Source organism: Typopeltis vanoorti, chromosome 10 (assembly GCF_054136105.1).
Source record: "Typopeltis vanoorti isolate ZY-2024b chromosome 10, IOZ_Tvanoo_1.0, whole genome shotgun sequence".
In the NCBI taxonomy this organism is placed as follows: domain Eukaryota; kingdom Metazoa; phylum Arthropoda; class Arachnida; order Uropygi; family Thelyphonidae; genus Typopeltis; species Typopeltis vanoorti.
Genome location: NC_143558.1, coordinates 23,301,797 through 23,327,942, shown reverse-complemented (window position 1 = coordinate 23,327,942; position 26,146 = coordinate 23,301,797). Strand labels below are relative to the sequence as shown.

The following is a 26,146-nucleotide window of genomic DNA, read 5'->3' as shown; positions in this document are numbered from 1 at the left end:
AGAGAATAGTATCTTTTTCATGTGCATTTGCAAGGAAGCAAGTAAATATAATACTATTAGGATCTGAAATAGATGTGTGTGTGTGTGTGTGTGTGTGTGTGTGTGTGTGTGTGTGTGTGTGTGTGTGTGTGTGTGTGTGTGTACATATAAAACTAAGAAAAATGATTATTGATAACAAATTCCCAAATTTTAGATGTAGATAATCTGTCATTGAGGTGATGGAGAAGGACCTCAGCACTATCTTTAAAAAGACATTCAGATTTGTGGGAGCAATAATTTAGTATCATCCCAGAGGATCCTGTGGTTAGTATTAATGTTGCATTATGATGTTTTTGGATACAGTATAGGAAAGGTGTTCAGAAGCTTGTTTAATAACAGATCTGCCTGCTTGACCGAAGTAAATGAACTTGTAATTTCATGAAATTTTCAAATTAGAATCTTAGCTATCCAACATCCTTAGACAAAAAACTGGTTGAATTTAATTAAAAACATGTCTGAGCAATCATAGTTCTTCTTTTCATAGATTTATATATTATCTCAACAACAAATTTAAAAACTTACACCAACTGCATAGTTCAAGTAAACTTCCTCATAGTAAGTGTTAATATCTCCAGTCATTGACATTAACAGATGATGAACTTAATGTTCTGGCTCGAGGCCACATTGCAATTGTTCCAAAAATGTTTCTGTTATTTAGGTTTTCAACATAATGTTGAATATAATATATCTAATCTCTCCTATGAGGATAGAAATGAATTATGCCTTGAGATTGCAAAAATTGTTTATGATCCAAAACCACCATTTCTCAATATCCCTGTGTCTGAATTAAAAGCTGTACATAGTCTATAAAATCATGAAAAGAGTAATACTTAACAGAATCCAAAACACTCTCGAAGACAACTCTAGTAGAGAGCAGGCAGGATTCAGAAGAGGCTTCTCCACAATAGATCATATCCAGGTCATTTCACAACTAACAGAAAAATGCAGAGAATACCGAATCTCTCTGTTTCCTCTTTATTGATTTTAAAAAAGCATTTGATACCATAGAACACAATGCAGTCATCAATGCCTTATTGGAAATAAATGTGGACCCTACTTACATCCACATGATAAAAGAAATTAACAAAAATCAGACCACACAAATAACCCTATAGATATAAAGAGAGGGGTCCACCAAGGCAATGTGATCTCACCTAGTCTATTTACCAGCACTTTAGAATAAATTCTGAAAAAAAATAGACCTAAATGGAGGAATAAGCATAGATGGTGAAAAACTACAAATCCTTATGTTTACCGATGATCTAGTACTGATCTAGAAAAGACCTAGACTAAATGGATGAAAAATATACACAAACAGCAGTAAGATAGGCATAGAAATGAATCTAGAAAAATCAAAATGGATCAAAAACATCTACACAAGTGACAGTCACCTATGTATTAATAACATCCCAATGGAACAAGTTGACTCCTACAGTTACTTAGGACAAACAATAAAAATGAATAACGATTTATCTGAAGAACTAGCAAAAAGTAAGAAAGCTGCATGGCTATCATTCAACAGACTAAAAGAAACACTTACTGGTCCAAATCTTGACATCTCTGCGAAGGCAAAACTATTTAATAGTGACATTCTTTTATCACTCACATATGGATCAGAAACATGGAACATGACAAGAAAAGAAAAAGAGACTCTCAGAATAACTCGGCGTGCAATAGAACGTAGGATCTGTAACATCGGCGAAATGGAACTAAGAAAGAGATTAGGCATAAAAGATGTAACTGCAGTATATGAAAGATGAGATGGGCAGGTCACATAGCCAGACCCAGGGATAACAGATGGACATATAGAATACTCAACTGGCAACCAAGAATAAAGAGAAAACCATCAAGACCACCTACAATATGGGAAGATCCACTAGTGAAAGCTACGTGTATAACATGGAAGAGAGGCTCGAGACTGTTGGAGGCATCTTTGTGATCTGCACTCATGGAGAAATCCTGAATGAAACACAGGTCTATCAAGGTAATCAATATTGTCTACATAATAATAAAAATCCCAGCATTAAAAAAATCCAGTAGAGGAAATATTACTATTGTGTTAGACTCCTTCAAATATAAGATTAAAATAGATATTCTCTGCATGTGGTCGAAACACCTATTTCATGATCAACAGGGATCCAGCCAATAGTCAGCTTAATAAACTTCATTCTTTATTAGATAGCGTAATCTTTCTCAATCCAAATACTGTTCAAAGGCTTAGGACCTATCATGCAAGATCACCCAAGATTTATGGTCTTCATAAACTTCACAAACCCAGATATCCTCTGTGACCAATTGTTGACTCTATAGAAAGTTCTATATACAAAATTTCAGTTTCTCTCTATCTCCGCACTCATTTTACCAGCCACTCTTTCTCCTCTACAAGGAATACCTCTGATTTTATTTCAAAATTAGAGATTTAAAAGTTGACTCATCCAATTTAATGATCAGTTTTCACATTATCTAATCTTCATCATCATTCCTCTATATGACACATTGGAACTATTATCTTCTAAATTTCCATCAGACATTGTGGACCTGTTTGTCATGAATTCCAGGTATTTCATTGAATGGAAAGCTTTATAGACAAAAGAAAGTATTGCGATGGACTCCCTGATTTCCTCAACTCTGCCAAATTTTTACTTGGAACACTGGGAAAAAAACTCTCTACATTGATCCAAAATCTTCTCTCTCAGTGGCTTTGCTGCATGGATGGCATTTTTGCCATTTGGAATAAATTCTTTCAGGAATTATATGTCCTCCTACAAAAAATAAATAGCCAAGAGGATATTCAGTGGCATTCTTTGACATGGGGATGTTAGATCTAGTGAATGCACATGTAAAAAAAATTGGAGCCGCACATCATTTATATTAGCTTTATTAAGAGCACAAATATTGGTGAGGTAGATGGGCAAACTTTTTTTTTTGCAGAGGTTAGTGATCTTTTTGTTACTTTTTTTTTTTTTTTGGTGTGTGTGGGGGGAGGGGGAGTATTTATTTTTTTTTGTAGGAGTTTTTTCTGAGCAAAAGAAGAATATTAAGAGAGACCTCCAAGGAGTCAGGAATTCATCGAGAGAGAGTTCATATATTCACACCAGCTGTCATACCTGTTCTTCAATTCATTCACACTACTTGCACAACATCCAATGACAATCCATTCCAATCATGCACTATTCTATGAGAAAAAACCTAGTCCTAATCCCCTTCTTGACAGTATTCATTCTCAACTTCCATGGATGCCCTTGTGTCCTTTCTCATTCTGCATAAAATGAAAAATTTCATCTACTGAAATTCTGTACAGTGTGCCTTGCAATTTGAGAGTTGAATTTCGTGGGCTGGCGTGAGTGTGTGCACAGAATTGTGCAATGTCATTTGTTATGTCATTTCTTGTTGGGCTGCGTTGGTGTTTGCTCGTGTTGTTTGTGATAATTTTCAATTTTGCATTTTTCAGAAAGTAAAAATTTTGTGCATCTGCAGTTATTATTATTTTTTTTGAGTGAAATTTAAGAATGGGTCCAAAGACAAGTGAACAGAGGAATAATTCAGGAAAGAAGCACACTTGGTTGAGCATAGAGAAGAAAGAAATTGTAGATAAAGTGCAGAAAGGTAGAATAATTACAGATGTGGCTCAAGAGTATGCCGTTCCTAGGTCAACTGTGGCAACTTTTTGGCAACAGAGAGAGAGAAGATTATGGATGCTAGGGTGTCTGCTGGTGGGATGGAAAAGCTGCTTATCACCTGGATTAGAGAAAGACAGATGAAGGGAGATCCAGTAAATCAGGCAATGATCTGTGAGAAGGCTAGGTTAATTTTTGAAGAATTGCAGAAGAAAACTCCAGGATGTGCCTCAGATCAAACTGAGGAATTCAAAGCAAGTTGAGGCTGGTTTCACAGATTCCAAGGTGGAACAGGCATCCATAGTGTTTTCAGATGGGGGAAGCTGCTAGTGTAGATAAAGAGGCTGCAGAAAAGTTTGTGAAAAAATTTGAAGATTTAATCAGGAAGGAAGGCTACCTGCTGTAGCAAATTTTTAACTGGGATGAAACTGGGTTATTTTGGAAGCCCTTGCCAAATCGAACTTAAATCACGCAAGAAGAAGTGAAGCTCCCAAGACATAAGCCTATGAAAGATAGCCTTACCTTGTTATTGGCAGCAAATGCAAGCGGAGACTTTAAACTAAAGCCACTTCTGGTATACCACTCAGAAAATCCTCAGTGCTTTGGGAAGAAAATCATTAAGTCCAAACTTCAGCATTTTGAGATGTTTGCCCATAGTGTGAAGAAGTTCCTCACTGACAACTATATTAGGATTACCATGGAGACCAGACCTGCATGCAATAGTCCAAGTGAGGTCTTATCAAGACCTCGTAAAGAGGCAAAATGACTTGCTTATCTTTACATATCAAGGTTTGTTTCAGCATTGCCATTATTCTCTAAGTTGTATTTACAACTTTTTGCTATATGACCCTCGAACTTCAACTTCCTATCTACTAAAACTTCAAGAGCCCTAGCCTCATCAGTTTCTTCAAGAATAATCCCACCAATATAATGCGACATTGGATATCTAATCACACCAAAGTTCATGACTTTACACTTATTAACATTGAAATGACAGCCATTTGCACATGTCCATCCTATTCAAATCATTCTGCAAGTACTGCATGTCAGTAGCATTCCTAATTACCCTACCTATCTTTACATCATCAGTAAATAGCTGTATGTCGCTTGTCAAATCCTTCCCAATATCATTAATGTACAGATTGAATAACAGTGGACCAAGGACCAATCCTTGAGGCACACACCACTGTTACCTTGAATCTTGCAGATTCCTCCTCCCCATATACCACTTTTTGATATCTGTCAGTCAGCCATCGTCTTATCCATGCTTATAGTTTATAATCCAGTCCCATATTCTCCAATTTATGCGACAGATTTCCATGCTGTATTCTGTCAAAAGCCTTAGCAAAATCCAAAAAGTATCACAGTGTATCCATCCCCTGTCTAACTCAGTGGTAACATTAATATAGAATGTGAACAAGTTGCTAAAACATGATCTTCCCTTAGTAAATCCATGCTGTTCATTGCAAAGTAGAGATTCACCTATTTCTGTATGCAAGCCGTAACCAACTTTTCCAAAATCTTCACCACCACTCCTGCAGAATCTCCCCGGTTCTGAGACTCAGATTATATAGTCTGCTCAAGGGAATAGCCAGTTCAGCTGAACCCTTTTAGCATCCGTGCTGATGTCCCATCAGTTCCTATTGTAGAATTCTTATTCAGTTTGTGCAACAACTCTAGTACTTTCTCCTTATCCACATGAGTTTCCTCATATGGTGAAGAGGTAGCAGTGAGTTAAATGTTGCATATACAGGTTGATAGCTTTTAGCAAAATGGTTGCTCATTAGTTGAACAATCACTTCTACATCAGTCAACCACATACCATCTGCATTCAGTAAAGTTATTCTTTCAAATTCATTCTTTCTTTTTTACTCACAGCATAACGATAGAATTCTTTTGGGTTGTCTTTAACTTGCAGAGCCAGTTTCTTTTCATACTCAGACTTAGCTTTCTGTACAACACTTCTGGCCTGCTACTTATAATTATCATAACTGACATCATCCTTATGTACACAATATTCTTTCTGCATCATATTTTTTACTTACAAATCTCTTGCTTAATTAGATTACACATCCATTTCACTCCTAATCTATCTATTCTTCTAACTCTAGGGACACATTCTGATATCACATCATTTAAGTATTTTTTAAACACTTCCCACACACTGTCGATATCCTTCCTATTCCAATAACTGATCTGAAACCCCTTCCGACACTCTTTGACCTTGAGTTCCTTCTGTCACATGCTGCTTGAGGAAGTTGTCTGGCAACAGCGCTCATTAAATTCAGTTTCATTCTTCTCATGCGATTTCATAGCTACCCGATCAATGTTCAGATAATTAAAGTCCCCCCCATTACGATTACTCTTTTCGCACCCATCTTATTTATTTGTTGGTGAATTTCTTCATCACTAGCAACTGATCCACCAGGTCTGTAACAACACCCCACTGTGTATTTAATCTTCTTAGACTCCACCTCACACCAGATGGCTTCAAACTCGCATGAAAAATTGTTACTAGTATTACATTCATTGGTCTCAACTTTAACTGGATTCAAGACATTTGATATCATTAGTAGCACACACCCTCCTCTCCTGTCCTGTCTATCCTTTCTACAAATACTGTATTCTTTGCATTCAGTACATCTGCTTCTGATAGTCAGGTCTCACTAACATGAGGTCCCAATATGTTAAACAAGGCAACAAAGTACAGGTAACCCTTGTATAATGCGTTATTTATACAACGCGGTCTACAAATTGTAGTAACCCTTGTTCAACGTGGTACTTATACAATGCAGTTTCGATATAACACATTCTACAAATTATAGAAACCCTTTATCTTTTCATATATTTTTCACCGTGCGACTTAAAAATCAAATTTTAACTTCATTAAATTTGCATCTGCCCGTATCACGCAAGTAGTTATGTTATAAGTAGGGAATTTATGTTAGGGGAAATACCCTTTAGTACGCATGTACGTCAATTGTTCACCATATAAAGTGTTTATTGTTGAAAATTGTCTTCATTTTCTGCCAGGAAAGCACATTAAAAATCATAAGTATGTTAATCTCAAGCTGAGACTTTGTTTTCTGTTCAGTTACTTACAATATGTAATGCTTTTTTATGTAAAAAAATTATTTTTATAGTAATGGCCACTTAAAGGGCTTTTGCCATATGGTTGAAAACGAAATTAGTGAATTAATTGATGGAGAAACAGATTTAAATGAGGTGGAACTGGTACAATTAATAGATGATGTCGAACCAAATGACTGGGAAAGTTCTGCCGAAGATTCTGATTGTGATGAATCTATTAAAGAATTCAGTTTAAAGAAATTAGCAGAAGAATTGGACTTGGCAAGAGAGTTAGGAATTTATTTTACGGATAATGATCCCTCAATGGAGCGCTCCGGAAAATTCACGAGACAATGGATATTTGTTTAGCTCCATATTAAGAACTTAATAAAAAATTGCAGCATAGTGGTAAGCAAGGTCTTATTTCTGACTTCTTGATAACTAAACCAGCCGAAGTATGCAATGAGAATTGGTCAAATGATTTCTAAGAGATTTCAAGTGATGACGACGTCCGGCCACTCTTAAATAAAGAACATCTGCGAAATTTTAGTTTTGAAGACACTGATGACGATTAAAAATATGCACTTTATTTTATTTTGCCTAAAACATTTATGCATTATGTGTAATGAAGTTTGCATACAATTTGTAATTTTTATAAGTTTATGCTGTGAATTTGTTTTATAGTGTATATGTTTTCTTAACTTAAATGAATTACCTGAATTAAATAAAAATATTTTTTTTGTTGAATATGTCATTGTTTATATAATTTTTTTTAAAAAAATGATTTCAGAACCTAACCCTACTTTTTCTATGTGATTTGAGTCTCGCATAATGCAATTTATATAATGCAGCATTTCTGTGGAACCTAACATCCGCATTATACAAGGGTTACCTGTACTCCTTTGTTTCTGATACTCGTAGCATTCGTGTACAGACATAATAAATTACCTGCATGCTCTTTTGCATACAACTGTCTGTGGTCTGCATGACACAGTTCAACAACTTGCAGATCTCTGTTCTTATCTACTTCCTTACTTATGCAGACATCATTACACATGCTTGATAGGCCTGAACAGAATCATTCTCTCTTCATAATCATTTCCAATAATAATCATTCCTGTCATTAACACCATTTCCTAACATTGTCACTTTTACACAGATTCTCACGATTCCTCCCATCAAAATTCATTTTCCTTGACTCTCTGTGGTAGGTCTTACAATTAATAATTTTTCAAGACTCCTGATGCCAAGCGCATTCAAGTGTAGGCTGTCCCTCTTATACAATCCATTCTTCCTTCAAACTCACTCAACACATCCAAAAACTCTCATCCATACCATCATCTCTCATCATTTTCCATCATAGCCCTTCTTAATCCATATCGAGATAATATACTTACTATTTTCACTTTCCCACTCTTGCCTCTTCCGTCAACCCTTTCATGTCCCCTCTCATACTGAACTCATTGCTAGTTAAGCGTTAGTGCCTACAATTACGATCTCGTTTACTTTTCTTTTCTTATATTTTTACTTTATGTTGTCTTTTTTTATGCTTAATTGAGAAGAGGAGTTAAATAAGATGGACACAGCAAAAGACACACAAACATTTTGTTCTTCTATCCCTGGAGGCCCACTAGGCATGATCAGGCAGAGTAAATTGCAGCAGGATTATTTTGCCTGCTGTTTAGGAAGTCTCCTGATTCATTATCATAAGATTTTTTGTCCTGTGTGCTATCTAGTGATTGGCCTATGGCACTGCTTTACTATTGTACCTTTGAATGGAGGTGTGGGGGGGGGGGGAGAATTAATGCCCACATTGTGATAGTGTCCCATCCAAAGAAAGATGTCAGTGAAATGAAACCTAAAAGATAGTTTGAAGTCTCTATCTTTGTACTCTATTTCTCAACATGATTTCCCTCCCTTTTAGTATATGTTTGTCACCATTTTATCAAAATTGTCATAGGAAAACTCTTCAAATTGATCATGGAACTATTTTTCTCATTTCTGTTTTGATCTGTTCATTGTTTATTAAATGAATACCCTTGTAGGGAGAATGTTCCACAACTTCAAATCTGGAAAAGAACAGTTAAATAAGAGGAAGAGCATTTATTGGAGAAACAAAAGACTTGCAAATATTTTGCCCACATCATGGGAACCAAATCCTTGATAGCTATTCAGCTAATGTACTCTTGTGCAGCCTTAAACCTTGCAGAATTAATGGCTGTTCTTCAGCACAACACAATTAATTTGTTCTGTTCAACTTTTTCAAAGTCTTCACATAATTTTGCAAATTTATTGTTGTTCCTTTCACCATGTAGTCATGATGACTGATAATACCTTTTACTGCCCTAAAAGACAATTAGCATGCACTTTCCAGTGGAAGGTGATGTTTTGAAGTTTTTGGCTTTCCATTAGCTAGGATGATGTTATAACATGGACTGAATTTTCATTTTGTATCATAATGATGGATTCATCTTTTATTTCCACTCATGTTGAAGACGTGGATGTAAAACTTCCAGTCTCACATGTTGCATTTTGCCAGTCAGCTGACAGCATCCACCCACCTACCTACCCTGTGTGTTTGTGCACACTTGGGCAGTTTTATAATGATTTGGTTGTTTCAAGCTAAGCCACTATTTCGTTTCATTGCTAGCGATCTCTGATTTATTTGGAAGTTTGTATTAACTGAAAAGCTGTTTGCTTATGGAGATCATCAGTTCTGGTTTTTGGCCTTTCACTTTGTGATCAGTCATGTCTACTTATGCCATTGCTGTTTCTTATTTTTTGTGCTCAGTGTACAGTGGCCATTTGTAACATCTGCAGTTGCTTCACTATATAAAAACCTTTAATCAGTAGTGAGTTTCAATAGCACCCACATTTTTGTATCAAAAACAATTACTGCACCAGTTTTACACTATGATGAATTATAAAAAAAAAAAAAACTCATCCACAGTGTATGCGATATGAGAAATGCAACTTCAGTTGTACACTACTATATACTAAACTATAGCAGAGGGATGAAAGAACTAAACAAGCCTTAAAACTTCTCAAGATTTAAGACCAAAGTGCTCTGTGTGCACGCACATGCATACGTAGGCATTACTTTAGCACATCCCTGATAATATTAATCTGTTTCTGTAAATATTAAATTTTTCTTAGAAACATTAAAAATTTTAACTGAAAATTGCAATTTTAATAGATATTTGACATGACTGTATACATTTCAGATAACTTACATATAAATAATATCTACATAAAAATATATGTATATATTTTTTTTTTTGCAAGTTCATTGAGAAAGTGATAGATGAAAGATGCTGGGGACCAAGTGTTCTTTTTGTTGATTAGTAAGTATACAATAAATATTGTAAACTTATTAATTTATGTATATATATATATATATATATGTGTGTGTACACAGTTAATCCCAACCTATGCTAGTTGAATATAGTTTTTTGTGCTGTTTGGTTTATATCAGAATATGCTTAATTATAATTTAGTCTACCTGCAATGTCTAATGATTCCTTTGTTGCTATTTTTTTTTTTTTAACCCTCATGCGATTCAAAACATCTGGTTCCTTTTTATTGTCCTCGATTCAAAAGCATTCATGTGTTATGTCAAAATAGTGTCCCATAGGGGACTAGAAGCAAGAATTCCTTTAGTTTGCATTTAAAAGTCAATTAGTCAGTCCATTTTGTGTGTATATATTTTAACTTTGTTTATTCACAAGTTACATTTGATTACATTATACATAAGTATTTGCAAACAGAAATACATTATATGTGTGGTACAAACAAAAGATAATCCAGTAAAATGAGATATATCTTGTGAACTTGTGCACCTTGGCATGCTCTTGTTTGCTTATTTGACTGCTAACAGCTAGGAAACCTTCAGATATTAGTAATGATGTAACCTTTTCATGTAGTACTGTCATAATATCCTGTATATCTCCAACGGGTGCATATCAGGAATACGAATGATGTAAAGAGTCTGATAACATCTCCCAACATTCCCAGATTATTTCTCAAATAACTTTTGCAAAATGTTCTGGAGGTTATTAACTATGGTACTAGCCTTAATGCATCCATAATGACTTGGATATGAAGTGTCCATTGAAGTCAATATAACCTTTGGATATTATAAAAATAATATAGATATATAGTGTATATTTTATCTGTATGCCCATTGAGTGGTTAAAAAAACTTAGAAATGGAGGAAAAAGAATGTACAAGGAATCCGAGCTGATAAACATGAAAAAAATTGAAGGTGATGACAAAGCTATTTCTCTGCTGTTCAATAGATTTCTGTCTGTCCATAGTATGGGCAAACTGCTGAATGTTTCAGAGGACTGTGTCTAGGTTTAATGGATCAAAGGAGTAAACACAGTTTTAATGTTATACTTCTTAAGAATTTTGACAGGTTTTATGAAAGTAGAGCAATACAGAGAAGAGAAAACCTTTGTCTTCCTCATCACTGGAGGTATGTTGAGTCGATTGTTTTGTAAGGTCTAGAGATAGTATGTTTTTTATAGCCATTTTATAGGAAGATGTTTTTAGAAATTAGAGTGCTTTGGCTATCATTAATATAATAACATTTCTGATCATTAATAAGATGGTAAGCACTTGATTCTAGTGTTGAAATAATGCCCTAATTTTTGAGATTTGTAATGGCGAGAAGTGACATGAGCACCTGTTAGTACAGGTTTGTTTTCTGAAGATGGAGATTTAATTTTTCATGCCCTTTAGTAAGTTTTAAATCCAAGAAAGGAAGCAAATGTAAATCGGTTATGGAGGTGTCTAAAAAATCCAGATGTGGTTGTCTTCTGTTGCTTGAATTAAGAAAACATCACCTATTTTTCCTCATAGGTCTGAGAGAGATTTTTTAAGACTTCCATATCAAAGTTTGCTAATACTGCAGAAAGTGGACTGTCAATGGCTAGTCTTGACTTCTGTTTATATATATGGAATCATTGTACTTTACATACTTAAACACTATGCATTGTTTTAGAAGAGCTATGATGTTTTAGAGAATTTATCGTGTAATAATAAAAACAGTTCATTTGCTGGTGGCAGAAATGATTTATTTATATATATATATATGAAAGATGACAACTAGCTGGAGAGGCTCTTTAAGTTTTGCTATATATGTATCTGTACCTTCAGCAGTTGGGAGGGATAGTATGGCACATTTCTTCTTTTTGAATCTATACATATGTATGTACAGGAAAACTTTGATATGCGCGATAATCAGTTAACACGATTTTTTTACCTTATGCAAAATTTTTTGTCTGCAGTGAGCAGAAAAGCTGGAAGTCATTAAGAGACATGAAAATAGCGCTAATAATACAATGATTGTGCGAGACCTGGCATACAGCGAGTCTACAGTTTAGACTATATTAAATAAGAGCAAAGAATACAAAGAACAAGGAAAAGTTGCTACTGCTTCTTTAACCAAATTTCAAGAGGAATGTGAAAGCTTTACTGCTAGTTTAGGATGGTTTGACCATTTTAAAAATCTAACTGGACTGCATAACGTAAGAATAACTGGGGAATCTGCGGCCAAGTTTCCTGAAGAATTGCAAAATATAATTCAGGAGGATGATTATGATGATCGACAAATATTCAACGTTGACAAAATTGGTCACTTTTGGAAACGTATGCCAACAAAAACTTGCCTCCTAATAAACGCTTTTATTAGGAGGCAATGCAGAAGGCAACTTTAAACTCAAGCTTATGTTTATCGTGCACAAAATCCATGATCTAACATAACTGAAGAAATCAGCACAATTGGAAAAGAACTTGGATTTAATGAACTGGATAATGAAGATGTAAGAGACTTGCTCAATTCCCATTCAGAACATGTAAGCAAGAATGATCTCCTTCAACTAGAAGAGCAGCATGCATATGAAGAAGAAAAGGAGTGCAAACAAGAGAATATTACGACTAAGAAGCTAACTGCAAAAGAACTTGAGCTAGTTTTCAATTGCATTGAGTATCAAATTTTGCTTGATGCTGATCCTGATATGGAACGAAGCTTCAAAGTCTGCTGAAATCTTGATAAAGTGATCACCAGTTATCGCAAATTGCATGACAAGATGAAAAAGTCAAGCACGATTCAAATATCTTTACTTCATTTTTTTGCAAAAAAAGTAGCTCCATCAAATGTTTAGACATTAAATAAAAAATTAAGCAATTGATTTTTATTAACTTTGATGATTTTATTCTCTAATATAGCTTATACTATATTTTTTTTTTTAAATTTATGCTAACTGATGGATGAATTATAATTATTCCTATTGTTTATTGCATTCGCTATAAACAATGGGAATAATGTTTTCTGGTGACAAAGCCATGTTAATCATGGCTTTATCAAGATCCTTGTTACAATCTGATATTGCTTGGATTAATATGGTCCCTCCACAAATAGCCTAGGATGGTTTTGAGGCAGAAGATTCCAAAAGTGTTAAATATGGCCAGTGTCTTTACTGTGACAGAGTCTGGGAATCAGAGAGGATTATACCTGTATTATGCAACCAGTAAAGTCTTAATTGGGTCTGTGATTAGGAGATATTTCAATAAAAAACCTATTATTATGTCAAATATGAAGGACGGTTGATTTTGCTTTCTTACATCTGTTACTGTACTACTTTAAAGATAAAGTATAGTAGATAAAGAGATAAAGTATTATCTTGAAATGTTATTCCAATATCTTGAAATGAAAAATTCCAATATCCAGGATATTGGAATTTTTCAACTCTTCTGAAGATTCGATTAGTAATGTAAAGTTCGACATTTGTAAGTCCTAGAGCTAGTGTTTTAAATTTTATATATAATCCTATTGTTGTTTTTCTAATTGTGTTTGAGTTTTAATACAACCACTACTGTAAAACTAAAATCAGCAAGACAGTTAAGGGATTTGATTATAATTATTCTAAAATTAACTTATGTTCGTGGTCTCTAAATGGTTCAACCATCAAATAACCAAACTCTCATGTTAATTCAACACCTTTCCAGCATGACTGGAGAGTACTTAAAAAAAAAAATTATGTTGGCCCAAGTAAAAGAATAAGAAAGATTGACCATTCGATGGATGTCAGAGGGAGATTTATATATATGTATATATATATATATTTAAGTTTATTTCAGAAACAAAGTTCTCTTATAGATTCATTTTAATGAAAGTGAGATTTGACAATCTTGCTTTGCTTTCCTTCTCTCTAGTGGAGGGAAAAAAATCTTAGATTGGAATTTGACTGTGCTATAAACCTGTAGTGTTAGTCAGCAAAATACAGACAACAAAACTGATTGTATTTTGTCACATTCATTTTTCATTCAAATATTTTGAGCCGGGGTGCTTAAGGGTCAAAGCCGTATAACTGAGAGGAGACCTCCACATAGCCTATAAAGGACTGTGGAGAACCGACCAGGGCTTCTGACCTAATGTCCAATCTTCACCTTCTCGTGGTGCACCCTGTTGGGTATCTACCTGGATACTGAACGAACGAGGATGGGCTGGCAATTTGGGATTTAGCCGATCAAATTGTATTCTTATTGGCTTAAACCAATATAGAAAATGATGGTACAACATGACAAAATTTCATGCCAGCTGGGGGTCACCCAGTTAAACAAGGCCCCCATTGTTTTTGCCAAGGGAACCAGGGCAAATAGCGAAAAGTCAGCTACTGGAACAAATCTGAAAACACACCCCAACTCAACATTACCAGAGTTAAAGATCAGTACTATCAACGTAAGAAGCCTGAATGGCAAAGAAATGGAGCTAGCTGAGGAATTAGATAAGTACCAGATCGACATAATAGGGGTGACTGAAACAAAAAAGACAAACTGGTGAGATCTTTTTGAGCAATAAATACAAAATGTTATATTCAGGAAATGACAATCAAGGAAAAGAAGGAGTAGCCATAGTATTCAACACAAAATACGAGGCTAATCTTCTTGAATGACAGGCAGTCTCAAGTAAGTGATGTGGGCAAATATCAGAATGGGGAATTGGACAATGAGACTTATTTGTACCTATGGTCCCACAGAAGGTTCTACTAAGGTAGAAGTGGAGGAATTTTTTGATGCTTTAGAAAAAGCAACTGACACATTGAAAAAGGAAAAGTTGGTCCTTGTTGGAGATCTAAATAGAAGAATAGGAAATGATTGTCAGACATACAAAAATATTTTGGGAAAATTTGGACAAAACAGCAAAGCTAATAATAATGGCAAATACCTGTTGGGTTTCTGCTCAGGACATGGACTGGTTATTACTAACACCATGTTCCAACATAAAAATGTGCACAAATTCACATGGAGAGAAGAGGCAAGGAATAAGAAAAGTCTCATTGACTATGTTATTGTTGATAGTGATGTTTTCTCCCTGGTGCAGGACATCAGAGTGTACAGAGGATTTGAAATTGCAAGCGATCACTATTTAGTCTTGAGCAGGATAAAATTGAATTTCATATTGAAAAGAATAACATGTAAGAAAGTTTTAAAGCGAATAAAAGTTGAGCAGCTCTCAGATGTGAACTAAAATACACAAAGATTATTAAAGAAAAAATGAAAGAGTTTAAGAACAGGAATCAAACCTTGGAGATTCAGTAGCAAGCTTTCACGAAAACCCTGATTGATTCAGCTAGAGAGGCATGTGGTGAAGTTGTCTGCAAGGATAGAAAAATTAGAACTCCATGGTGGACACAGGAAGTTAAAGAGGCAGTGAAGGAAAAGAAGAAAACATATCAAAAGTTCCTGGAAAATAAGTCAGCTTGTGCTCTTAGAGATTACAGAGACAAATGTAAGAAAGCCAAACAAAAGTCATGGGAGGACTTTGGCAAGAACATAGAAAATAAATATCAAGAAGGTGGCAAAATATTCTGGAGGTTGTTGAAGAAGCTTAGGAATGGAGGAAAGAGTGCTGTAAAGGAATTAGAGATGATAAAGGTGACATGAAAACAGGAGAAAAAGATATCCTTGAGGTATGGAGTAATTACTTTGAAAAACTGCTAAATGAAACAAGCAGTGATGACAGCACAGTGGTAAAAAAACACTGACCAGGCATGGGAGCACTACATCCATAAGTCAGGAATACATATCCATACTTGAAGTAGAAAAAGCCATCAAAGGCTTGAAATGTGGAAAGGCAGCAGGAGTAGATGATATTCGACCAGAAATGCTGAAGTATGGTGGTATAAGAGTCTTGCAGTGGCTGCACTGCATAGTTCAGAAGGCCTGGACACAGGGACGAATTCCATATGATTGGAGTAGAGCTCTAATAGTACCCATATATAAAAAGGGAAATAAAACGGAATGTGAGAATTACAGAGGCATCAAGATCTATGCCAGTATACTTGAGAAACAGTTGAGAAGAATTGTGAAAGAAAAGCTTGGTGAAGAACAAGCTGGATTCAGGCCAAATAGAGGCTGTCAGGATCAGATCTTAACTTTATGACAAATAGTTGAGAAATCATGGGAATATAACAAAGATCTGTATTTAAGTTTTGTCGATCTGGAAAAGGCATATGACAAGCTATTCAATACACTACAGTTATATGGTGTCAATGGGGCATTATATCAAGCAATACTTAGTCTATATTTGAGTTGCAAGGCAGCAGTTAGAATTGAAGGAAGTACAGGAAGATGGTTTAATGTTAAATCTGGTGTGAGACAAGGATGTACATTATCCCCTCTGTTATTCATTATCTATATGGATCACATTATGAAGGAAAGTGGTATTAAACATATCAGAATTGGAGATGTTAATGTCAGCTCTTTGCTTTATGCGGATGATGTTATACTTCTAAATAAATCTGCTACAAGTTTGCAAGATTCCCTGACTAAATTGAATAACTGTTGTAACAGATATGGTATGAAGAGGTCAGCATTAAAAAGACAAAGACAATGAAAATAGGCAGAATTGTTGAAAATGCCAGCTGTGTTGTGAACGGGGAACCTATGGAACATGTAAAACATTTCAGCTACTTAGGCACGATTTTTACTGAAGATGGTAAATTAAATTATGGAAATAGACAACAGAATCAACAAAGCTGGTATGGTAGGAAGTCATTTGAATAAATTCATATGACTAAGAGAAGAAATTAATCAGAACACTAAATTAGCTGTATACAAGAAAGTGTTCACACCAGTTTTAACTTATGGATCTGAGAGCTGGGTCAGAAGTAAAACACTTGACCAAAGACTAGAGACCGATGAGAAAGATTAGAGGCATGAACAGATGGCATCAATGGCAATATCATATTAAACACGAGGATATTAGGAAAGAACTTGACATTGTCAGCATCCAGGAATGCATTAGCAGAGCTAATCTCAGGTAGTATAGTCACTTAGACAGAATGGGCGAGGAAAGATTAGCAAAACAAGTGTTCTCTGCCAGGTAGGCAAGAAAACAACCCAGAGGAAGACCAAGATATAGGATTGATACGGTACAAAGTGCCTTAGATGATAGAAATATAAGATCTGATAATGTTGAGTCTTGACAAGTAACAGACTGATTTGGAGGAAAATTGTAAGTTATAATGATGTAAATTTTTCATGCAGTACTATCATATCTTGTACACCCCTTGAGGGTACATGTCAGGAATTTGATGAAGATGATGACATTTTGAGCCTGTTACAAGCCAAGAAACTTACCTTTCATAATTGAGAATCGGGGTGGATGGTTAATCCTGATAGGCTGCTCTGTGTCACTTCCAAATGTGAATTAACCAAGAGAAAAACTTCGCTGATCCATCTTTGAACTAACTTGTTTTTATCTAAAAAAAAAAAATTCTTAATCATGTTCCTCTTTGTCAAAGATTAGGTTTGAACCCAAGCCAATTAAACTAGTGAAGTTGGCTCAGCCAGAGATATAATTTCCGATCCCTATGTGAAATTTAAAGAATTTCTTATACATTCATTTTTAAATACAAGAGACTGGTTGTTTGACTGGATGGTGATGCGTTGATTGGCACAGATAATCTGTTGAATTTTTCTACTTCATGGGTCATCTCAGCTTCTCGTCATCTTCCAAGGTGCGCTTCTTAAAACACTACTGCCACTCGTAACACTGAATTTCGCTCATAGCTTCGTTTTTATATGCCTTACGTAGTCATTCAAGAGTCTCTGTGGCAGATTTCCCCAGTTTTACACAAAAGTTTACACTTGCCCTTTGTTCTAATTTTGCATTCATGATGAAATTGCAGAATGGCACAAACATATTAAGAATAACATGCATTACATGAGTTCTGGTGCATACAGCTCAAGCTCACATGGCAGGCTGACTCAACAATGTCTACATCATTGACAGCTGGCAGCATGAGACAAACTCGATCTGTCACCGAGTGTCTGGTGCAGTCCAGTTTCTTTTTGATAGCACCTTGTTATATAATACTGGAAATAGCTCTTATTGATTTAAAAAAAAATTGTACAACTTTCAGTTCTATGCAAAATAAAATCTATATCTGGCTTGCAACATGTTCTCGCATGCACTGTGTGTGTTTCATTATTATATAAGACCAAGAATGTTACATTGAATTCTTTGAGGAATTTGGAATACAGTATTCTAATTCAGATACAATAAATGTATGGTAATTAACATTTCTATTTTTAGTGCTGACTTCATGCCCAGGAATATTACTTTAGCAACAGATAAAATTCCACATATCAATCTAATGCCAGCATATGGTAAGTTTTAAATAAGATGTCATTATTATTTTGTGTATTAATTCAAGATCTAATTTTAATTTTTCGAAATATTTCACAGCGCATCTTCCTTTCTGTAATGTATGTATATTATTAATCAAATACTATTCTTGAGAGATACTTGTGACATTAAATTAAGAAATATAAACATGTTAACACAAGAATATTTTAATATTTGCCAAATATTTCAGTCTGAAATTAACAGACTATCCTTAGTGGCTTGATAGGAACAGTTTTTACAAGGTGGAATACAAACAATTGATCATTCAAAAGTAGAACGAGCCATGTGATGTTACATTGCTAAGCGTTGAAGAGAGAGGTACATTTCATCAGAGTGATGAGTACATTATAGGTATTAATTCACAATTTCATATAACAATCTTAATTTATAAATTCCATTAAAGATAACATTAGACTAATGTAAAAATTAAAGGTCTCGATTAAAAAAAAAAAATTAGTGTGTTATGCAGATTAAACTTTCCCATATTTTTGACAAGGATAGGCAATCATTTCGATTCAAATTAGGGCGTAGAAGTAAGGCCTCAACACTCTTTGAATAGGCATTTGAATTTAGCGACATCTGTGTAGAAGGAGAGTCTTGGCCCAGAGAATGTTGTGGCTTGTCTCTATCCCATGCTGCAACAATCCAGACTTATCAGATTTGTTGTGAAGAATCTATGATTGATGTTCTTGTTCTTTTTTCTATGGAGTGTCCGGTTTGTCCAGAGTTTGTTAATTTCAGACTGAAATATTTGGTAAATATTAAAATATTCTTGTGCTAATGTGTTTATATTTCTTATTAATCAAATAGTAAACTTATTTGGGAAACAACACACATTGTGTAGTTTAGATAAACTTTTAAGTAAATGCAAAATGTGACAGCTTACTAGGCTGGTACTGACCACAGATGCAAGAACCTTGGCTGTCAATGTACCAAGAAGAGTCAATTCACATTGAAGGGGAGAAAGGAATAAGGCGATATACGAATTCGTTACTATCATGGGAAATCGCATGCTTTATATGTAAAATTTTCTAGCTGTTGTACAAACAAAATAGTTACCACTTTAAAAACTAGAATTTTATAAAAGAAAAGCTAATTTTCTGACATATAATAATAAACACTCATCCCACAAAATGCATTGATTACCCATTATCGGAATGGATTTGCCTCCTTCTGCCATGCACAGAAGTGGGGAGGGGTTTCTCATCTATGGTTACACAGCAGTCATTTGTGGATTCTTTATAGCAATAATTAGGAAGGGGGAAGCACAGAGACAAGATAGTTTTATATATGTATATATAAAGACCAGGAATGTCAAAATGTGAAAGTAGGCGATTGAAGTATAAATGAGGTAGAATGATAGTGATAAAACAGAGAGCAGGATAATTACAGAGGAAAAGGAAAGGGACTTGAAAAGTAGTTGTAGTTTTTTAAAGGGAATGAAAAAAAATAATCTTGGCCAATACATAATATTTATAACAAAATGCTATAGGATCTCAAAAGTGGGCTACTATGTTAGATATGCAGCAGATGTGCACTAACAAACTGGAAAAGTCCTGCAGAACCAATGCTATTTTAAGCTTATTGTTGCAAACAATGAAACTCAAATCCTTCACAATTGCAAACGACATCGCAGTTTTCTGAAAATTTTCATTGGCATAACAGCAGATGTGAAAGGTCACCATGACTCGGTTGGCAGAAGAGTTCCTTGCAATATTTACACTGATTGGCTACTGAAAAAAAAAAAAAAAAAAACAGGCTTAAATTACAGCTATTGAAAGTAATGCTGGGGTAATTGCTGCATTTTATAATAAAACCAAACATATTGACAAAAGTTAAATCAAATTCCCGTTGTGAATCAACTGTAAAGATATTAATGAAAACAAAATTTTGCTAGCTGTAGCAAAATGACGGTAAAAAAAAGTGTGGTGGGATAAGATTTTAACCACCACAGTTTTAGTCCATACTGCTACTTAAAACTGATAAATGCTCAGTATTTTATTGGCAAGACAGTGTTATCTTCTACTGAACAGGGATGAATTCGAAAAGAAAACTGTGGTTAGTCAATGAACAAAGGAATTGCAAAATCATACACATAGCATGCAAAAAAGTACAAATTTAAGCAATAATGGGAGACATTTTCTGTCAGAAATCTATCTAGAAGGTAATCAACAGCAAACTTCTTCACCACCACAATTAAATGTTGGAAATTGGGTTACTGACTACCTCTGTGGTTGCTCATTATCCAAATACAATAGTATGTATCCCAAGGCTCTGTATCTAAATGACCTGCTCTCACAGACTTTGTATTATATATTGATAGCTTAATTGATGATAATAACCTTGTAGTGCCCAATTGTTAGAAGCCTCAATATCAACCATAACCAGTGCCCTGAACTCAGATCTCCTTATACTTCAGTGGGACAAGGCAACCTAGTAAACTTGAATGCTCCCAAAGCTCAGTCTTGTCTAATTTATTGCAAGAAATATCTTCTCTTTTCCCCAAACTTTCAATAATCTCCAGGTATCTAAACATGATTGGGTTGACCTACATCCCAATCTTTCCTGGCACAAGTACATCTCGGCCATAACTTACGTAGCTATCAAAAAACAGTGTTAGCAGTACAATTACTAACACTATATATATATAGCTCCTCAAATCTGTCCAACTATGGAATATTACTCTCACATTTGGGGAGTGCACCCAAATTCTTTCTAAGATTACTTGATGCTGTTCAGAAGAGAGCAATCTGACTAATTGATGATCCCCTTTATAGATCCACTCCAATCTCTCTCACACAGATGTTCAGCAGCTACTGATCAATACTCATTTACAGTCCAGCTTCTCTTCTTTAGATTAGCCTTCCTTACTCTCCTTCCAAAAGACTACAAACTTCAATTGTTCAAAAAACACATCAACAAATTCCTCCTTTCTTCTTGCCCATATGCAGCAACTGATGTGCTATATGTCTTGTAATGCTTCATGCATTAGTCAGACTATGAAATATTTATATAAACTAAGATCCAGAATTAATGTTTAAATACCAAAATGTTACACTAGTTTTAATTAATGTTTACTCGAAATCTTTATAAGAAACTAAATTATAAAAGTTGACTTTTATAATTGGTCACCTCTTAGTACAAAGGGGAAGAACACAAATGATGAAGAGCTAGTCTGCATTAGTCAGCCTAAGGATGGAAGGAGAAGGTGATTGGTAAAGCTGGTGTTTGCACTAGAACAAGCTATTTTTGTTTCCTGTGTGTTTACTATAGCGAACATCTACTGTAACAAAAATGAGTTTATTCCAAATATGTTTTGTGTAATTTTGATCTCTCTTTATAACAATATTTTGTAATTATTTTAGAGAGTTGGGTAGGGGGGGGGGGGGGTTCCAGCAGTTATTCTGAATGCTTATTTTTGACACTGCAAGCTGATTCTTCAGTTATGGATGATATACCTAGACTTAGTTTACAAACTTGAAACCTTAAGAATATAGAAAGAGCAATCTTTCATTTCATTATCAAATTAAGAATATGAGTATTATTGAAGATTTTTAACTTTTTGTGAAGTAAAACCTGAAAGTGATGAGTTTTTTCCCATGATGTTGTACAGCATTCATTATAAGAGATTTGATTACTATATCAAGCCCATCATCAGGAGTATATACATAAAAATAAAAACAGTATATGGAGCAGTGTATGTATATATATTATTCAACAAAATTAAGAGAAAATGTTTTTCATGAAAATTTCCCTGTCTTACTCAATGTAATAAAAACCAAAGTCTCATCTTAAATGAACTATGGGCAAAGACCTGTATATTAATTTAATTAGGGATAAGAGAACTTATACAGCACACTGCAACAATGAGTCATGCATCTGACAGTTTGCTACAATTTTCAACATCTAGTTTAATTTGAATAATAACAGTTAATTCAGAAATCTGTGTATACTTTTTTTTCCTAATCTGAGGAAGTGTGAAAATGGTGTACAGAACTAGTAACTAAATACTTTCTTAAAAAAGTTTTATGTGATATTTGCCAGACACAAAAGTGTGGAAACAGGACTCAGAGAACAGAACTCTAACTGTCCTGCCACTGTCTGTAGAGTTTAAGTGGCAAAGGAGTATCTTGAAAATGGAGCTATCCAATAGCTGCATTACATGTCGTCTGCCCTGGTAGAAGAATGAGATTTGTCATCACGGAAACTTATGTTGTTATGTGCCATGCATTCATTTTCTAATCTTGGTGATCTTATGAAGAAAGGCTCTCCATCCCACTTGGCCTTTCTTTCAGCAATTGTAAGTTCATTTATATTGTCCATTTGACTCTTTGCAGCCTTCCTCTCCTTTTCATGCTCTCAATCTTCCCTGAACAATTTATCTACCTCATATAATATGCCCACAGAATCTTAGACATTTGCCCCTTATACTGAACATAGTCCCTTGCACCCAGGCCTTTAGTTGTAGGGATCACTGCTGATGTTACGTGACTATATTTTCAAGCATATTGTGTTGAAACATACCTCTATGTAATGTCCCTTATACCTGGGGCTCGATAAGTTATGCAAAATCTTTAAAAATTGTACTTGCCCAAGATCTTTTTTTTTAATTGTATGTCCAATTAAGTCAGTAGGAACCACACTACACTAGCACTAATTGTTAAAGTGATTAGTAGTGCTGTATCACTGAAAATTTCTTTTGTGTAGGAACCATCAAAGAAGGAAAAGCCAGTAATTAATAAGAATAGAAAGAACAGTAAAAGCAACACTAATTTTTACTAATAGAATGGTCCTTTATATGATGCATATTTCTGGAAAAATACCAACTATGTACATTCTAGGTTAAAAAATAAATCGGTTGACAGTCCATTCAGGATACTAAAACCCCTTTCATAGGATGCTGTGGAGGTAGATAATTGTGATACTTATAGAGTAGAGCAGCAGGACAACATAATTACCTTTAATCATGGAAGATAAGAACACTGTGCACTTGTAACAATAATATGCTATATCTATCAAATAAGTTATCACGGTGACAGCATCATTATAAAAATAAAAAAACCTTCCGTTTTTATTTTTTTTAATTTAAAGAGACTTTGTTTCTTTGGAATATTTTTTATTAAATGAAAAATATTCCATTTTGTCCAGTCTGTAACTACTTGCAAAATCTATTGACTCAGTGCAAATAGGTAAGCATATGTCAAGCCTTGCTTACACCTGTTTAATGTTTCTCACTTCATTATTTATTCTGTTATCCAGCTTCATTGCAAACTGTATGAGATATACTACATTTCCTTTTTGTCAAGCATTGTATTTGTATATACAGGGTGGTTCAAAATTCCACACACAAACTTTGAGGAGAGGTAGAGAACATCAAAATCAACCATATTCACATGATTGGAAACGCCACTGGAAGGTACTAACAGGGACACAAAGATACACAAATAACACAACGCAGTAAGTAGTGTAAAAAAAACTTTATTAGGCATAACTGAACAGTTCAATAGCAGTTGGACACATAATATGGTAAACGAAGTGCATATCTGCCATCTCGGCATTCGTAAAACAATGCATGTTCTTCGTATGACGTCGAAAGCTTGAATGAGGAAGTCCCAATTGCTCACCTACAGAGCGCTGGCGAACAGCGCCACCTATCACTTTCGGGTGGTGTTTCTGGCCATGCTTTCCTATGTGAATATGGTGTCCGCACGGTTAGCCTAGTGACTATGCGCTTCGCAACCGTATGCCTAGGGAAGGAGTGTCCTGGGTTCGATTATCGTTGCCGATGTGAGGAACTTGAGGATCTTCCTCAGCCATAGCCAAGTTAGCTGGTCTTGGATGTGGACAGCAGGGGTTTATCTGGGGTTTTTCATCCTGAAGGCAGGCAAACCTGCCCTGTGAATACGCAGCTCTACAGCCATAAATACTTACCCCTCTCCCATGAGGGGGCTCAACTCGCCTCAATAGGGAAGAAACTCCATATGAATATGGTTGATTTTGATGTTCTCTACCTCTCCTCAAAGTTTGTATGTGGAATTTTGAACCACCCTGTATATGCCACATATATACAAAAAAAGCTTTCCCTTACTATGACTTCTCATAACAGAGGAAGAGAAGAAAATTAATGGACTTACTGCTTGAAGATGGTACTTGTTGGTATTAATTTGTCATTTACCATTTTATGTTAATTATTACTATCAGTTAGAATAAATACCATCTTCTGGAGGGACCAGAGCATGTTGTAGGCATATGAACTGCAAGTGTCTTGTTATTCTTTCTACTGGAAACATCTCATATAGATAGTAGATGATGTTTGATTTCCATTTACCGAAGAAGGAACAATTAATATTGGTATGCGAGTTGATGAAAGGATTGACATACTTGAGGCCCTCATTTCTGTTAAGGTTGGACTCGCATTAAAAAAACAGTTCTACTCACAAGCTGGGAGTGAGTTATGTGAGATTATCTGCCGTTTTTAAAACTAAAATATGGTACTTTTTTGAGCCCTTTGTTGAGCAAAGTCGTGATTTTATCCACATTGAAATTCGCATGCCACCTGAAGACATGCACGCATTTATGTTTATAGTAAAGTTCTAACTATTGATTAGAGAAAGTGTGTGAAGCTGCTTTCTACCTAGTCAACCACACCAGTAATAATACATGATTATGGCATCACATTGTCTTTTTTATGGCCTAATTTTGTCTACCACTAGATGAGAAAAGTGAGAAAGTGAATTGCAAATGCTTGGAAGAGCCAAACAGGTGCTTTAGGTGGGAGAAGTAGTTTTCATGCTGTATTGTAGTAGCATTGTGCTTATTATGCTGTCAATTTTATGCATTAGTCTTATTTGTATATCTCTATAAAATTAGACCTGAACTGTTACTCTACTAAATTTCAAAAGTTATCTGATGATTTAAAATTATTACAAAAAAAGTTAATTTTTTTACCAAAATGATTGAATTAATTATGTATTAATGAAATGTTTTTTTTTTAATTTTTAGGACTAAATGTTCATAGTATGTTAAAGTATGACACTCTTGTCCTCACACTTGCAGCTGTTGAGAAGATAGAAGAAAGACTCCTCTTCCATCAACATCGTTTAGATCTACATGATGTATGTAAAAGATACAAGTATACATTCTCCAAAAATTGAGTTTTCTGCCTTCTTTTTTTATTGGAGTAAACCATGAACTGTACCCTCTGCCAGTAATTAAAAACTCTCAATTAGTTCTTCCAGATATTTAAGAAAACTGGCCAGTATTTGCTGTGTAGAAGAGCTTTGTCTGACTTTTTTTCACTATAAAAAAAACGACTATCAAATACACTCAATCAAGCAATTGTCTTTTTTTTTACCATTCAAGTGCAAAGAATCTTTTTAATACTGTTGTGGGTGTTAAATTAAGTGAGCTTTTATAGTTAATTTACTTCTATTTTTTTTTTTTTATTATTAAGCTTTTTTCATAAAGTCTACTAAATGTTTGTAAGAACCCTTTATTTGCATATTAAATTAAAGCTTGGCCTTAAAAAAATTATGTATAGCTTCTGTCGCCATGCTGTTAATAATAATTTTCTCACCCCTTATCCTTTTCTGCTTACGAAGGTGGTCTGAAAAGTTTTCAGCCTAACAATGAAAAAAACGAATTTATAATTTCAATTTTTCAACATAATCTCCCTTAAGACTAATACATTTATTCCAGCAATGTTCAAGCACCATTTTCCCGT

At 34.8% G+C, this 26,146-nt stretch overlaps 1 protein-coding gene across 1 annotated transcript in view; it reads left to right on the top strand.

Moving 5' to 3' along the window:
* mRpL4 (mitochondrial ribosomal protein L4) overlaps positions 1-25,762 on the top strand; it is a 74,487-nt gene extending 48,725 nt beyond the window's left edge. The window contains exons 9-11 of the mRNA XM_090398877.1: positions 10,011-10,069; positions 18,331-18,404; positions 25,426-25,762. Of these exons, the coding sequence (XP_090255003.1) occupies positions 10,011-10,069; positions 18,331-18,404; positions 25,426-25,577 (285 nt within the window). The 3' untranslated portion in view covers positions 25,578-25,762. The remainder of the gene's footprint in view (positions 1-10,010; positions 10,070-18,330; positions 18,405-25,425) is intronic.
* Positions 25,763-26,146: the final 384 nt, after the last annotated feature.